Source organism: Tauraco erythrolophus, chromosome 9 (genome assembly GCF_009769465.1).
Source record: "Tauraco erythrolophus isolate bTauEry1 chromosome 9, bTauEry1.pri, whole genome shotgun sequence".
Lineage (NCBI taxonomy): Eukaryota > Metazoa > Chordata > Aves > Musophagiformes > Musophagidae > Tauraco > Tauraco erythrolophus.
Window position 1 is genome coordinate 31045987 of NC_141473.1, and position 16865 is coordinate 31062851.

At 44.3% G+C, this 16865-nt stretch overlaps 1 protein-coding gene across 5 annotated transcripts; it reads right to left on the reverse strand.

The window, feature by feature from the left end:
- Positions 1-3143: 3143 nt before the first annotated feature.
- NCOA4 (nuclear receptor coactivator 4) lies at positions 3144-16350 on the reverse strand. 5 transcript variants are annotated; one of them, XM_086616310.1, is made up of 10 exons: positions 12814-13018; positions 10095-10248; positions 9503-9643; positions 9293-9381; positions 8678-8786; positions 7997-8068; positions 7170-7313; positions 5934-6938; positions 5514-5603; positions 3144-4918 (listed from the first exon to the last, which is right to left on the reverse strand). In XM_086616310.1, exons 2-10 carry the CDS (start codon positions 10233-10235, stop codon positions 4913-4915), a joined length of 1797 nt encoding a protein of 598 aa, XP_086472436.1. In that variant the 5' UTR covers positions 10236-10248; positions 12814-13018; the 3' UTR covers positions 3144-4912. The 5 variants fall into 5 exon arrangements, with proteins under 5 accessions (XP_086472436.1, XP_086472435.1, XP_086472433.1 ...); XM_086616309.1 differs by having other exon boundaries at positions 7170-7316; XM_086616307.1 differs by lacking the exons at positions 3144-4918; positions 12814-13018 and adding an exon at positions 16303-16350 and having other exon boundaries at positions 4925-5603; positions 7170-7316.
- Between the last annotated feature and the right edge of the window lie 515 nt (positions 16351-16865).

Below are 16865 nucleotides of genomic sequence, written 5' to 3' on the forward strand. Positions count from 1 at the left end.
CTTTTTATAGAGCACATGGTCTAGCTAACGAGCTTTCACAGTTGAACGCAATTAGCTTTGCTGGGATACCAGGTCGAAGTAGATGCTATATGCCAGCACTTAACTAGATGTAGCATAAAGGAAAGAAAATGGGTCTTTTCTTACCTGTTTTGTAGATGCTGTTTCTTGTTAAGCCTTTTAGTGAGCTGTGCATTACCATTGTGATGTAAGAGCTGGACCTGCTAGCATGCATTTTTTGAGGGCCGTGCCACCGAAGAAACTGTCCTACTCACAGGCTGCAGAAAGGTGCAATAGGCACCAGCTGCCCAGTGCTGTTGGGTGGGACATAGGGAAAGGCGTGAGCTTTCTTCCTGAGCTGCTTTTTCTCTACCCATTGGCATCGGTGAGTTCCTCCCCGCCCGTGTTTCATGCCGTTAGCAGGACATACACACTTAACAATTCTGGGTGAAGGACTGATAGCTGCTTTGGGGGCTGATGGTGGGTGAAGGTTGCTTTTTCAAGTGTCAGGAACTTTGCAATGGTCTTTTAGTTTTCCTAGAGTCTTTCAGGACTGAAATATGACCCAGGAGCTCTCTGTCCCTGATTGAAGTGGGAAAGTTGTGAAGCTCAACAGCTTTCCTCCTTTAGGTGCACTGGAGATAACACAAGAACAAGCTTTTGTAAGCTCAAAGTTGCCACAACCTTAAGGCTACGCTGGCTCTTGACACAACTTAGCATGTTATCTGGTGTGCAATGACCTCAAATTTCCTAGAATTGCTTGCCTCAGAGGCAGAACTGAGTGCGTTTTTCTGAAATAGCTTTGTTTCTAGGGCTATTAAAAGCTTTGGTTTATAACCTGTTTGTACGTGGAGTGATCCATAGCTTGAGCTATGAAATGCACCTGACACTGAGGCAGCAGTGAGGGAGGTGAATTCCAAGCATGGGATACAGAGAACATCATAAAGATGTTCTGTGTCAAGACTTAACGGTGTTCACAATTTAATGGCCAACAATCAGTACAAAGTTGCTACTTAAAGCTGTGACCAAAAGTATTTCTGAGTTCAGTAGGAATAAAAGGAAGTAAAACCAAATTACAAACAGGTTTTGGTGAACGAGTTATAGTCCTCCCATGCAGTGTTACATAAACGCGAGCATGGGAGACCTTGGCCACCTCAAAGAGCCGTGGTTTATCCTCTTGCAGTGCCGGTCACGGCATCTAGTTTTGCTGATCGATGAGACAGACAGCTTTCCATGCTGTGGCAGCAGGTGAGGGAGGCTGAGGCTAACAGGTAAAGCTTTTGGAGTCTTGTAAAGCCATTTTTGCGAAGTCTGGAACAGAGAAAGGCAAACCACTGCCACCATTCCTTGTCAGCAAGTGACTTCTCTTACAGTTGGGGCAATTTGTTGAAAAATGACGAGTCATGTGGTAGGAATCTCCAACTTCCTCTATGAAGCAGAAGCTGCTTCTGAAAACAGGGAAATGTGTGCTAGGGCAGAAAAAATGATTCAGTGGTCGTTCCTTGTTTCCTCTGACCTAACCTGGTCCTGAAAAAGGAGGGAGAATGCTTAGGAAATTGGTATGTTTTAAATGGAGCTTTGTGTACTCGAGAGTATTGGCCCGTGCTGTTGAATGCCAGGCACACCAAAGGGTACTGCAGCCTTTTTGGGAGTTTGACAGCATCCTGCGTTCCCATCGGGTATCTCTTCCCCCGACATCGGCTGCCTTCTCTCCCTGTCCTGTGAGCACAGCTGCCTGACCTGCATCACAGCAAGTTGGAGTCGGAGGAGTGGAGCAGCCTGGTGCCCCAGCAGCCTGCAAGCAGCCCTGCTTCAGGTAGGTACTCGTGAGGGAAGTGCTCTCCTGCTCCTTCGCTTACAAGGCTCTGCAGTCGCGTTGACGCGCGCCTTTGTGAAGGATTTCCCCAGGCTCCACGTGTGTCTAATCGAGGAAAGGGCAGTTTGCTTTCTTGGCTCGCCTAGTCCGTACCGCAGCCTGCCAAGCCCTGGCCCTTCCCCTCTCCTCCACTCTCTGAATTCCCGGGCACCTTCCCCTGCTGCCTGCAGCGGCTCTCGGGGGCAGGGATGTAATGGGCATTCACTAGGCCCACTCTCAGCTTGTGAAGAGCCTCCCAGTTGAAATTAGCCGTAAAGCTCCATACTTTACCAGTGCATAAGTTATGTGACCACAAAGCATTTCAGTTATTTAGCACAGAAGCAAGTTAGGAGGATTCATTGCTTACAGAAACTCAGCTAAGGGAGAAGTGGGAGGTAACTGCTCCAGCTCCACAGGGAGGGAGAGAAGTGGAATTAAGCATTCCTCAGTACAAGCACCAATCTGATAATCCTGGGTTTTTCTAAGAAAGCTCTCCAAATGTTTGAGAAGCCACAAATAGTGTTCTCTGCTCCCACTACTCAGGCTTCTTTGTATTTTTTTCCCTGTCTTCGAAAGCTAAACATTCAGGATACATTTGAAGTTCTGCTTGTGGCTGCTTCTAACAAAGAACCTCTAATCCAGTTAGAAAAAGTGTGTGTGCACACCCACACATGAAATTTGAGGTAGCGTGGCCGAAAGGCTGCCAGGCCCAGCTGCATGCTGTCTCATGAGAATGTTCTCTTAATGGTACAAGGCAGCCCGGAGTTTAAAGGAATGGAAAATCCTCAAAGGAGGAACAAAACACGCAGCGAGTCTGATGTTCAAAAACCAGGAGAACAGAAGAGCCAGAAAGGAACTAACTTCCATTGTGCAGCCAGACCAGAGATGTGCTACAGCCATGGGAGAAGAGGACTGCAAGCTACTGAAATCCATAAATCCTCCTTAATTACTTGAGTGATAAGAAACAAACATGTACTTTGGTTTAAATCTCTGTTTGTCACAGCAGCTGAGGAAAGGCCAGGTGAATTAGACATGCCAGCCATCTGCCCAGGGGCCTGTGTGGCAGTGCAGTGACTGACAGCAGTTACCCACTGGGTCTGCCCCTGGCACCTGGCTTTGACAGCACTGCTCCGCACAACTGCACGGAGTGGTGAAATAACCAACTACAGCTTATGAATCCTACACAGGGATGGAAGCGCAGCAGCAGCAGCATCCAAACAAGTTAACTAGGCAACGCGTCTCAGCGTTTTGTTAACCCTCTTTGCAAAGGAGACGTACCACACCCTTTGGTTGCAGTTATTTTTTTAATGGAAAAGACTAATCAATGTTTTACATAAATATCAATTAGTGATAACAAGTCAGTCGAGTAAGGAAAGGAATACATACCCCCAAGTTTTAAAGGCTCATAAAGAACTGACAAAGTAGCACACAGTGACAACTACAAGGAATTGTAAGAGGTGGGCTGCACATCAGTCATCTTCATTAGGCTAACTGCTATCAAATCAGACTATTCACTGGAGTTGGTCACAGTGCAGTCTTCCCATGCAGCAACAAGGACACGTTAAAAAGGGAAAGTGAACTTCAGAAACATCTTTCTGCTTCCAGCAGAAAGCCCCAGCTATGAAAGTACAAAAGCCTCAAGTGGTCCACTGACGTTTAGTCCTTTGGGCTCTGGTTTCAGATGTGCACCATCCCCCTCTCAGACAAAAAAATATTTTTAACTAAATGCACAGGTCCTATCAGACGGGGATGTGTTCACACTGCAAAGCGATACCAAGGTTGGATCTTGCTAATAATTTCTTTTCTACAGTGTCGTGAAGAACTGAAATCACTTTTATTCCCAGGCGGGCTGCAGGGATGGGGAGAAGGGGAGGCTATCGTTATAGTCGTTAAGAGCAATTTGTTAAGTGAGCAGAAGCTGCACCAAAGACTATGTAACCTCACAGTTTTTCATGCAAGCTGACAGGCGTGATCCACGTTTCCATCTGACATCTCCGCACTCCTTCCTACAGGCTCAAAAACACTGAACACCTGAAGAGGTATTGCTCATATTATGTCCACAGCTACAGCGATCGGAGTTACTCGACCCCACTTTCAGATGCTTAACGACATGGAAATCCACAGCTTATGTATCTTTAAAATGGATCAGTGGGAGCCACGCAGTTTGCCAAGTTAGTGTTTGCCAATTAAACAGCACAACATTAATCTGATGAGAAGGCATCAAATCCCCCAAATATTACCTTTAAATATTATGTGGCTAAGATGCCTGCTTTCCAGTGGTTTAGTCAATAAAAGTTCATTATGAATTATCTAAAACTAGCAGAAAATTATACAGATTTCATCTTACAGCTTTTTCAGTGAGATTCAATAGTTATTAAATGCTGGGGACATGGTAGGATCTGATCTACCGATGCATGAAAATTACCTGTTCTATGAATGGGTCAAAAATTTGCAAGAAAAGTTCTCATTCAAAACTAAGTGACCAATACTCCCGTCATGTGTCAGGTCCCATAAATTCATGTCTTTTTCAAAATCGAGACTATACATGCACCAATACAAGATGCAAATGAAACCTTTAAAAATTAGCAACAGCTCAATAAAAGAAGTTGCTTCCAAATACAGCCTAAGTTATCTTGCAATCCCACTAAACTGGAACCCAACTCATGACAAAGTTGTAGCAGCTGAAAGGAACAGCAACGCTTGGAAAGTCACTGCCAAAGGTGGACGTTTCACAGCACCAGAGAGATTTTGCTTTAACATACTTCAAGTGACAACCCATTAAAGAAGATTCACATAGTCCCATAACAGATACAAGTTTACTAACACCTCTATAGCATCAGATTGCTTATGCCCAGTGGGTTTACATTTCAGAATTAATCATAAAAAGGTATCTTCTTCTGCACCATAACTCTGTTATATGAGTATTTTTTCTTTTTGTTATAATTTTAGAAGAAAAAGCAGATGGCCAAACACAAACACAAGAATTCAGCTGTCTGCAGTCACTCAGCGTGATGTGCGATTGATCAGCGGGAGGGGGACGACTTGGATGCTTCCAGTTCTTCACATCTAAACAAATTTAAAATGGAGTTATTGTCTTTGAGATAAACAGAAAGCAACACTTTTGGAAAAAGACGTGTATAAGACACCTTGGAGAAAAAAACCCCACAACATACTAAAATACTTGCTAGAACTGAGTATCTTGCCTTTTAGGGTTTGAAGTATGCCTCCTAAGGAGGACTTCTATCATGAACTTCAAAAACAACGATAAAGAGTTGCCTCGGCAGAAAGGAAAAACATGACATCAGCTGTAAATATGTTACTGAGATAAGAAAGAAGCTGCCTGGAAATTTAGACATTAATCGCACGTTCTAGTTACAGTAGAAGTTACCAAGATTTTACCAAGTGCCAATCAGCTGAAGAGTGATTTACTCCAGAACGTAAGTAATCCCCTCCCTGGCTGTGATCAAAGAGGAGGAATAATGAAAAAGTAGAACAGTCCAAGCTGTTCAAAAGGTATGCAGGGAGAAAAGAAAAAATCACAATGCTGTTAAACATTACATATACAGAACTCTGAAGACGACAGTTTGCTGCCAGCATCTGTACTGTGTACCCCTGAGTCACGTCTGGGCCCAGCTGTTCTAATACACTCTGTGCAACCCACCTGTAAAGGAGTCCGATACAGCCATTTTTCTTTATCTCCACTGAGTTTCATACAGGCAAAAAGGTCACAAACTGTAGGAAGGCCAAAGTCCTGAAAGAGAAGTCACCGTAATTACTGATCTCCAAACATCAATATGTTCTGATGCATCTTCAAATTCTATCAAGTGCGCTCAAAAAGAAAATTGGGGATTAATACTTTCTTCATTTAGTAAAACATAACTTGTTTTGTGTTAAATGCTGGCCTCACCCACTTAAGTATCTAAGTAATAATCACTGAAAACATTAAAAGAGCTACGAAAACTAAACATGGTCTATCAGTATTTCCCAGAAGAGCTATGAATTTAGAAGACAGGCATTAAATTCAGTAAAACGATAAACGCAGCCCACTCAAGACACAGCAGTAACAAAAACTCATGCTCACTTGTGCTTTCTTGCGTAGAAGCCACTTATCTTCCGCTGGAGGCTGGTTAGCGTTTCCTAGGTTGTTCGAAGTCAACACCCAACTGTTTACGTTCAAGGGCAGGTGGAATGGAGCCAAGAGGTCTAGGAAAGGACTCTTGAAATTATTATCTGCTTTTTCCCTGCTCGCCTTTTCTTCTGCGCTTTCTGTGTTGTGCTCAGACTTGGCCAGCCAGCTTGTCAGAGGCCTTTCGAGCAACACTTTTAGGGGTTCCGCGATCTCTGCGGAATAATCCGCTTTCTCTGCGCTAACGGGTTCCCCTGTGAGCTGCTGTGCAAGGTTAAGCCAGGTACTGGCAGCAGACTTGGTCTTCTCATGCTCAGCACTTGCTACTTCTTTCTGGCTGACTGCAACTCCATTTTTATCCTTCCCTTCTTTCTTCAGAAGCCATTTACACAGAGCCTCTTTTCCACAGTTTTCATCACACACACACTCTGAAAAGCTGGCACACAGCTCGTTAGCTTTGCACACTTCTTCCACCTTAAATGGGGCCTGGGGATGCTGAAGCAGCCAAGCATTTACAGGATATGTAGTGGGTGATTTCTTTCCATCAAGATGCTCATTCAGGCACTTCAGATTTCCCAGGTTCTCAATTTCCACACTTTTGATCTGGCTGCCGCAACAACTGGTACATGTTTCAGCTTTGAGGAGCCAATCATTCGAATTAAATTCTTCCCTAAAAGGTTTGAATTCATACTTGCATTTCTCATCTGAAGCACTACTTCCATTTGCTGGGTCAGGAGTAAGCAGCCAGTCAGAAAGGTCCATCTCTTCTTGTCCAAGGGATTTCAATTCCTCCACCTTCTCAACAGCGGAAGAGTTGAAAGTAGAGGTGGAGTCCTTGCGTCCCAGGGCGTCTACCTTCCCAGCAACATCACGCTGTTGATTCTGCAGGAGCCAGTTTTCCAAATCTTTCAGATTTCCCCAGGCTTGCTCAAAATAACACACTTTGGCAGAATTTAAATCCTGATAAAGACACATTGAAATGCATCTATTAACACTAAAAGACAATGTTCAGTAGCTGTTTGCAGTTCCAGCTTGGAGCATTCTGACAGTAACTGCAAAAGTATCAGTTGAACATGAGGCAGAGTGAAGAGAATTACAGAAGGTTTAATTCCCACCATATTCCACCTGCAATCAGATACTGTGTTTTCCCCTTTATTGAAAACCAGGTCAGTAAACCCACAAAGGGCTTACCTGGCTGGGCTCCGACACACATTTTTGCGTAACCCATTCTTCAAGATTGGTGCTGGGAATATATGGAGCCTGGCAAGCACCCACAGGTCTGCTTCCAAGTAACCAGTCAGCAAGCGAGGCACTCACTGTCCCACACAATGTTTTCTGCTGAGAAAGAATGTTCTTGGTTATGAGAAAGTCTAATCGCTGAGGTAATCTACGGTGAACATCAAAACAGGCATTCAATGTGCATTAGTATTTCTGAACCAGAAGAAAAAACAGTCCCTTCTCTAATGAAGGAAAAAGTAAATCTTCAATCACCTGTACAACTTTAAGCCACTACACTGGTAGGTATGTTTTGTGTTCACGGATTCTTCAGAGAGCAAATGACAAGAAAGAGAAGTGACAACTTCTACAACGCACAGTTCTGATACGCATAACCCAGCCATAACCCTGCTCCTGACCACCATTCCAGTTACTCATTTGCTACCCTCCTTCACTGACGCTGTTTCTGTGCAGAGCCCAACATAAGATTTCCCATGAATTTCTGCATTAAAAGGAATCGGATAATTCTGAGTCATGACTTGACAACTTCAAGGAATATTCAATTAAAAAAATTCTGACTGATGGTCACACTCCAAATTCACTTTCATACTATGTTCTCGCACGTCTGCTCCTGGAGCAGCTAGAACATCGGATTACTAACGCTCACCACAGCGACTGTTCTGGTTACTCAAACATCTTAAACGAACAGAAGTCATTACTCAAGCAAGCTAACATATCGTGCTTGAGTTCTCCTTTTCCCTTTAATACAATTAAACGTTCACACACACAAGTCTTAATCTTACCTGCTCACAGTTTATTAGGGCACAACTCTGCCCTGGGAACCAGGGAGAAGTATTCTCTCTCTCTGAGGTTTGCTATAAGGAAAGAAAAGTGAAAGTTAATTTAAATCTCAATTTTGTCCAGTTTCTAGGATGAATTCTACAATAAAGCAGAAGTAAAGCTCAGTTACAGCTGGTCAGTTCTTAGTCACTAAAAATTTTCTCAACATTTAAAAACAGAATGGAGAAAGATTTGCTATAAAAATACTACCTTCAGTCTGCTTTCTTTAAAAGAATTATCTCCAATAATACAGGAGATACGCTGCTTACATAATAATGCCAAAATATTTACGGCACTGAAAATCTTCTGTGATGTGTAACTATTAATATCTAAATAAAACCATAACATAAATTTTATGTAAGATATACAGAGTAAGAATATAATCATCATTCCCTTAGTCTCAGCCAAAATATATTAAAATACCATGTAGGTAACTAGATCTAAGCTCAGTCAAAATCAGAACTACACGCAATAGTTAATAAACCACTGTGTATTTATTGTACGGCTAAAACTATAAGACTCGTACACAAGATCCATTCAAGCTATAACTAAAAGTAGAAAAATCACTTGGAATGTATCGCACTACTGCCTCAAAAAAAGATTTTTTTTCAAATATTCCAACCCAGGAAAGTCTTGGTGCTTACCATCGTTTTAATTGAACCAAATGAGGTAATAGCCTGGCGAAGGTAAGATGTGTCAGCCTCAAAATTCAGGATGGAAGACTCCTCTGGTTTAAGGGTAAGACTTCCCAGTCTGAAAGAGTAAGAGGATAGTTACAGAAAAGGAAAAAAAAAAAGTTACAATCTTCTTTGGCCATCATGTTTCAGGAATCAATCCATTATTTCATAAAAAGGCTTCCAAAGTGACTTGGCACTAATTAGGTAACAGAAAGACTTCTAATACTTGCATAAAAATAAAGAGATGCCTATCTGCGAACTAAGAAAAGAATAAATAGCTAGCACGTAATTTTCTCTTTCTTACTTCAGTTGCCATGAACAACTAATAATTGAAATAATCTGCACAAATGAGTACTTCCACTGCTCATTTTAGTCCTGTTTTTTTTTTTTGATTTAAGATAAAAAAGATGAGAGAAATCATATCTCAGACTGCTTTAAAGATCTTATTTCTAGGAACCATTAAAAATGTGGAAACAGTGAGTTAGATCTATTATTAGTTCTATCATAATAAAAAAATCAGATTAAATTCATAAGTCAAAATAAATACCAACTGCGTTAACCTGCATCGTGAAATACATTTACCTCTCCAGGCAAACTGAAATCTGTTTTGCCAGTTCGTTACTATAGGAGCGTTCCAGCTGATGAATAAGGCAATTGAATTGTCCCAGGTACTGCATGGAAGGCAAAACACATGTTTATTGTTTCGGTTTCTAAGATGAAAATAGAGAAAATACTTGCAAGGACAAAGTTTACTTAGAAATGCCAGCGCAACAATTTACAACCAGATCTTACCCAATAGAGCTGCTGTGCCTGCTGCTGCAGCGCCTCCTCCTTCAGCTGCTGAATGAGATCCACCTGCTCAAACAGCCACACTTCGCGGCTGCGCAGGCATTCCAGGTGGCGGCTTATGTGGCTGTGAATCTTGGCTTTTACCTGTAAGGTAACACGTACTGTTTCTAGAACATCTGCCAAAGAGTATGAACAAGCACATGCTGCACTGATTACAAAATAATATTTGTCACGGACAAGCGGTATTTTTTGAGCAATTTATTTCTCAAAAGTTAACCACAGTCACCCACAGCACCACATGACTCAAGTCAGTGAAAGTTCCAAGGCTACCTTTAAAGAAGTATCAAAGAACAATGTTATTTACAATATCTCTCTATTCCATTTCCACCAACAGCTTTAGTAAATTCTGTGTGTCTAAGCTAGTCACACAGGAACACCTTTACCAAGAGCATGTCCAAATTACACTGTGAGATGCTCGCAAGTCTCTAGGAAAATTTCAGATCATCATCATAATAGAAAGTACTCTGAAATAATAAAAACTGTCATTAAAGTCATGTTAGTTATTAAAACATTTTTAAAAATAATTTAAAATTACCTCTTGCCAGTTCTCTTTAATTTGTTGTTCAGCTTTGACAATTCCAGATATAGCTGTTTCCAAGTCCTTCTTTGCTTGAAGGCACTTTGCCAGAGGCTCACTTGTGCAGGAATTTCTACTTCTATCTTGTGGTGGACTCATTTTTGAACTGTTCCTAAAACACAATGAAAAAAATATTTCTTAATAATTTCTATTCTTCTTTAATGGAAGAGGAAGGGCATCATATGAAGAACCATTGGCTCTACTTCACTATAAAGGTGAACAAAAAACCCGCCCTACACCAATGCAAGTTTTTCTAAATGTAGATAAAGCTTTCTCCAATGGTCTCTCAAACTCCTCCGCCTACGGAATTTGCACAATCACAGGAAAACCAACGATATTTGACAACAGCTTCAACCACAGGAGCTTAGGCAATCCTCCCCTGCCATTCACCTTCCTCTGGCTTTTATGTCTAGCCAGCAAACTCCAGCAGCTGAGGGCTGATTCCAGCAAGGCTCAGCAGCTCTGCTGCAGCTGGGGCAGAATGGCCTAGCAAGGGGCAGGAACTGTTTCAATCACCCTTTTTTTCAGCTGCAGGCAAATGAGCTGGCTCCATAAATGAGAACATTCTAATATAGGTTGATCAACTGAAAAAAACAAGTGTTGATACATAGATCACTCTCCACTGAGCTGGAAAGGCCAAAACTTATAGCAGCTGCCCATTATTTTTGTCATGGTCAGAGCCATGGTAACTTAATGAGCTTCAGCTTATCCTCCAGTAAAACAGGCTCAGATACAAAATTTCTACACAAGTTACACTGGTAAGGATTCTGCAAGTAAGGGAAAAAAGCTAAATACGGATTTTTAGTAAAAATAGGAAGCATCAATATAAGCATTTTTTCTAAACAGTGGGTATTCTGTTACCAAAGAGTTTCAAATTCTCATGTTAGTTTCATGTGGTTCCTAAAACACTAAGTAAAGATTCATAGTAAACATTCTATTTAAAGCAAGTCTTCTGCAATGGCAGCTACAGAAATGCCCAGAAGAATTAATTACAGTGTACACATGTGCCAATCTAAATATTTCATAGATTTTACCACCTCTCTGGAGGGCACTGAAAAGAGGATATTGAACATGATGAGACAACCACAGAGCTCGTGTTACTGAGCAGCTATTTAGTCTCCAATTTCCAAGCCCCATGACCGTACAAACTGCAACCCAAAAATCCTCCTACAGCCAAGACGCATGTAAGTTGTGTATTTCAGAGAGCAGAGGGCTAGGAGTGGTTCACAAGTGGAAGTTTACAGAAAAAAAAGCAAGGTTTGCTGTGAGGCAGCAGCAGAGGCTGCATCTCCCTTGGTTCTCTCCACACCACGGGACTGTCGTCTCCCAGGTGGCCCCAGCCATGAGACACGGAGTAAGCATAGAAGCAACACCAAGCCCCTGCACACAACTCAATCCCAGCCTCACCATAACATCTCATCTTCTAGGAACTGCAGAGCACAACTACAAGAGAAGTGAACTTGAATTTATACTTTAATCTTATGTTAATTCTACACCAAATTTGACAGAGCGCAGATGTCCAAAATACATCGTTCTCCATTCTGCTATGAATGTCAGTTTTTTCCTTGTATTTGCATACTCTAATTAATTCACAGGTTCAATTCTGATAGGTTTCACGATCTTCACCGTATTACACCTACTGGTGTTCAATAAAAGGTAAGCTTTCTTTTCACAACAACCTTTAGATTTTACTTTGCTTGTTAACCGTCTCATACAACCTGCAGAAAAATGTAAGCAGGAGCCCTAGCTCTCACATGTAATCTAAAAGTACTACTGCAAAGCCAGACATATACTCAGCCAAGAAAACAGGAATGTTAGACATATTAAAAGCTGTCATAGGCTCAAAAGTAAAAAAAAAAAATATCATGTTGTTCTTTATTATTTCATTCATCATACTCTTACATAACAACCAAGGCTAAAGTCTCATGTAATTGTCATGTTTACTCACACAGTAGATAATGTACTTAAAAGTTTTCTGAAAATTACATTACGCTGTATATCTACAAATGCCAAGTCCAAAGTATGCTGCATTGCCATTTCTGTGTTTCCTGAATTTATGCCACTAGGGAGCTGGGCTGAATGCCTGAAGAAATGCTACTTTTTCCACACTTTTCATTAGTAACTAACAGAGTCACATTTAAGAAACTTACACACACTCCTCTAATGATCTCTGAAAATACTTGCATTTCTCGCTTTTCTGGTTTTTTATTTGATTGCAAGAGTCTCTCTCTAAAACAGAGAGAATGAATGCTGCTTTCATGCATCCAGCCAGCTCTTGTAAAATGGCTGTTCTTATGCTTTGTCAAAAATTAGCCAATAAAACTAACATTACAGTTGAGGACGACAGTCAATCCACCTTTCTTTTTAAATTTCCACAAGCCTCTAACAAAAACAAGTAGGGGTAACCACCTATTTCCTTGCTTCCCAATTATCACCAAATAGCACTAGGAGTTGAAGACATTTTCAGGTTCCGTGCTATGAAATACCCGAGACCACACACTCAGGCTCAACAGTAACAAAATAAATTACTTCTGCAACAGGATACAAGGTTTCAATACAGAGTCACCGGTTTTGCCAATTTCTACTTCATCGACCCGTTTCCAACCGCACGGAGGTATGCCACCGCGGGTACACTGCGTCACGGGATGCACACCCCATCAGCTGAACTTGCACTTACTTTCCGGGCGAAGGAAGCAACTCAGCAGCGTCCTGCTTAGAAGGCTGTTTCCATTTGCAACCCTCTGTTCTGCAGAAGCGCGCTGTTAAACAGTCACGTGCAGCTGTTGTCAGTCCCGCTGCGAATTCCGCTCCAAATAACTCGCTCGCTGCCGCGGACGCGATCCGACCCAGACCACGGCAGGGGGAAGAGCCGGTGCGCAGGGCCGCCCGCCCCGGCTCCCCGCAGCGCCACCGCCTTATCGGGGCGGCCAGCCCGCGCCCCGCCCCGCCGCCACTGCGCCCGGCCGCGGCCGCACGTCGGCAGGGGCCGGGGCCGGGGGAGGCACCAGAGCCGCCCCGGGGGCGCCCGGCGGGGCCCCGCGCTGCAGCGAGCCCGCCCGCGGGGCCGGACCGCAACCGCTTCTGCAGGGCCAGAAGCCGCGCTCCCCCCACCTCCCCCGTCCTCTCGTCTAAAATGCCAAGTGCCTCCTAGCATCCCACTGGCAGTTTAAACCGCAAAACCAGAAAGTTTTGCAACGAAACCGCTATTTCTTGCAACGCCAGATGTGTGGCAATGCGCCTTTTTCACATAATAAATGCAACAAAGCACACGCGAGCGCTCAGGCATTCAGCATGTGTTTCTTCTGCAGCAACAAGGGCCCACAGAGCAGCCACACGAAACCTTCCACCGCGGCCACACATACACCCCAGCACCGAGAGGGTCCCAGTCCAGCACTGCACCTACAAAGTTCCAGAAATCCTTCTCATAATGAAGCATTCAGACGCGGTCAGCTCCTGGAGGGACCGAAATGACACTTGCACACGCAATTTTTATCACCTCTACTCTTGCTTCTACAATTTCATGTGCAGATGAGGAAAGCACCTGCACACGTACATGTCTGCATGCAATTAGTAAACAAGGTACAGCTATGAAACCAAAAGAACTGCCCAAACGAGGCAGAAAGATAAAATTATTGTTCCTAATTGCAAAATAACTACCAGTCTTTACAGAAAGATTACTGGCTGTTTCCGTTAACACCCAGAGGCCTCACTGCAGAGGGGTCACTGAAGAGACCCTGCAGCCGAAACTCCCGGTCATAGCATTACTTCTAGTGCTCTGTACAACCTCTCTGGTCTTCAAACAGGCTGCCTGCCCCTCCACTCCTGAGGTGTTACTTCCCATACTTGTTGTCTTTTGTAGACCAGAAGCTGCTGGACGAATTTTTTTTTTTAGATTTTAATTAAATATCACCTGGCTGAGGAGCAGAGAAGGAAATGACAACCAACCCTTCCTCGCCTACGCAGTCTGCAAACAGGCCCGCACAAAACTGGTTTTACCAGCTTTTCACTTTCAGCACAACCATCCCGGCTGCACTTGGGAAGACCATTGTTTTCCATTTCAAACGGGGGTTGAATAACCCCAAGAAGAGGGCTGTGCCGAGCCTGTGCTGGGGAAAAGCTTCTGAAGGGAACAAAACCTCACGTCCAACAGGCTCCAGTTAAACATGTGGAACTTCTTTCAGTTGGCAGGACAAGGCTGTTGAAAAGGTCTCTCTGACCTGACTTCATGGGGTTTTAAAGCAGCTGGCTTGTTTGAACTGAAATCCCTCTTCATTTCCATTTTACCCCACCAAGAAACAGTAGTTCCTCTTAAGTAACTATCTCAAATTAGCTACGTGGGAGTTGTGGTCAGGGAGTGAAGTACTGTAAGTACACAAGCCAAATCTCAGAAATTTCCATTTGCATCCAAATATAACAAGCGTTTTATACAGTACAGCATCAACATCACGAGCCAGTATCTGATCTGAGCTTCTCTTCAGGGGATTATTTTACTCCAAAACACATATGTACCACTGTATTTTGTAAGTCACAAGCCACATGCAGAAAAAAAATTACCTCTTACAGTTCTGAGTAAGAGAGGAGATGAAATTAACACCTTAAGGAATAATAATTTTAAAAGTTTCAGGTAATACGTTTTCTAAAATTCAGGTAGTTTTTTACCTGCCTGCTCCGTACTGGATCTGTGCCACGGACCTGAACACACAAAACTGCCTTTTCAGCCTATTTTAGCCCTGGAAGAGCCGGTCAGTGCACAAAGCACATGTACTGACACGTCTTCACAAAAGCTGGGTTCTGGAGAGTGGCAAGCCACCAGTGCAGCTGAGACAAGAAGCATGATCATAATTACATTCCATCCATCATAAATACATTTTGATATATACCACAGCACGCACATAAGTACAATCACAAAGCAATTGAATATGAAGACCTGAAATCAAGATGCTATAATTACACACAATACTAAAGCATATATCTCAGAGTGGAAAAGACACACTTTTATCTTAACACAGATTTTACATTACGACGCAATTATCTTTCAGACTTTTTCATTTAAAACCTTTTGGAAAACAATTGGCAAATCCCTTGCTCTGCTTGAAGCATATGGCCCCAAAGATAGCACTGCCACACTCTTTGTATATCCGTCAGTACAACATTATGCATTGCAGAGTTATGAACGGTATTTTTTACATGACTAACAGCTTTTTTTCCTCTCCCGTGACTGCATACCTTACCTAAAACCCCAATGGAAGACAATCTTGTTCCTATGTCAGCTTTTCCCTTTAACCCCAGCCACAAATACCAAGTTTAAAGCTGCAAGAATGTCTCACAAAATCCCTGAAAGCTCTGGCTCAAACCACTTACTAATTACCTAAAAACCTACGTTTTCCAAACGTCCAATAAACACTGTGCACGACAACTCTCTGATCGTTCCTAATCCAGACTGTTACCGCTTATGCAAGCTTTGAAAAGAGCAGCTGTTGACAAAAGATTTTGACTTCTCAGTTAAGGAGTGAGATGGCTTTAGGAGTGCTAGCACCTTAACTTCTCACGGACATAAGAAGAAAACGAGACCAGTAAAAAACCCCTATGTCTTCGTATTCGACCAATGTCAGCCCTCCACTACAGTATTTTAATTCCCGACTGACCTGCCCAGTCACGGCCCAGCGACTTTCAGCCGATTTCTCCTAGGTCGCGTCCAAAGAGGGATGCCGGGCCCGCCCTGGCGGCGGGACACCTCACCTCCCACCGGGCCGCGGCTCTGCCCGGCCCCCACGGCTGCGGCTGACGCCGGGCACTACCCGGCACGCCGGGCCCGGCAGCGCTGCCCCGGCTTTGCGCGCCCGCCCGCACTCCCTGCGCGGAAACGTGGCCTGGCAGCGCCGCGACACGCGGGGGTGCAGCCATCACCCCCTCAGTAACCGCGACGCGCGTTTCCCATCAATCGGCCTGAAGCAGGTGGCGACGCCGGGACCGCTGGCAGAAACCCCTCACCGAAATTACCGACACCCCCTGCCCCCGCGGCAAGGTAACGCGCGTGTCCCGCGCACACACTGCGCGCAACCGCCGCCAACCCGGCCCGCGGGGGACCCCGGCCCTGCCCCCCGCCGACCCCTTCTCCCCGCCGTCGGCCGCAGCGGGCGGCGACCGCCGGTGAGGCCGCGCTTACCGGTGACCGGCGCGGCGTTCTCTCCCTCAGCCCAGTGGCCCCGCAACTGCCCGGCCGCGAACGGCCGCTCTCGCGAGAGCGCCGCCCCCGCGCGCCCCCTGGCGGCTCGGCGGAGCGGCTGCAAACCCGCTGGCTGCAAAATCGCCGGCGTGCGTTGTTCGGCTCGACGTTGGATCTTTTTTTTGTTTGTTTTTGTCCTTCCCCAGGTGTGAAGCGGAGCAGAACATCTCCTAATACCTGCCGTCGCAGTTTTCAGCTGGGAAAGGGATCCAGTTATTATTCTGGAGGGTAGCAAGAGCGGGTTGCACTGCCGCTGCCCGTGCTTTTAGCTATTCAAGGCGAGGAGGTCTCAGCCTTTCCAGGACCCCCCTGCGAGTGCCTCCAAAAGCGCTGCCTTTCATGGGTGTTTGCACAGTACTTAAAACGTACATTAATAGAGAGAAAGGACTTCAAATGGAAACCTAAGTAGCTGTGCAGCTCTGCATACATGTGGTAGCTGAGTCACCATTTCCTGCACACACGAGCTCCTCTGGGCATGGACCAAGTTCTTTCGAACAGGATCT

Excerpts from the sequence above, each read along its gene's own strand:
- NCOA4 (XM_086616307.1), bottom strand. The coding sequence starts at position 10,235 with ATGAGTCCACCACAAGATAGAAGTAGAAATTCCTGCACAAGTGAGCCT. Across the intron at positions 9,644-10,094 it reads TTAAAGAGAACTGGCAAGAG|GTAAAAGCCAAGATTCACAG; the intron begins GTAATTTTAAAT and ends GTTACCTTACAG. Across the intron at positions 9,382-9,502 it reads AGGCACAGCAGCTCTATTGG|TACCTGGGACAATTCAATTG; the intron begins GTAAGATCTGGT and ends CCTTCCATGCAG.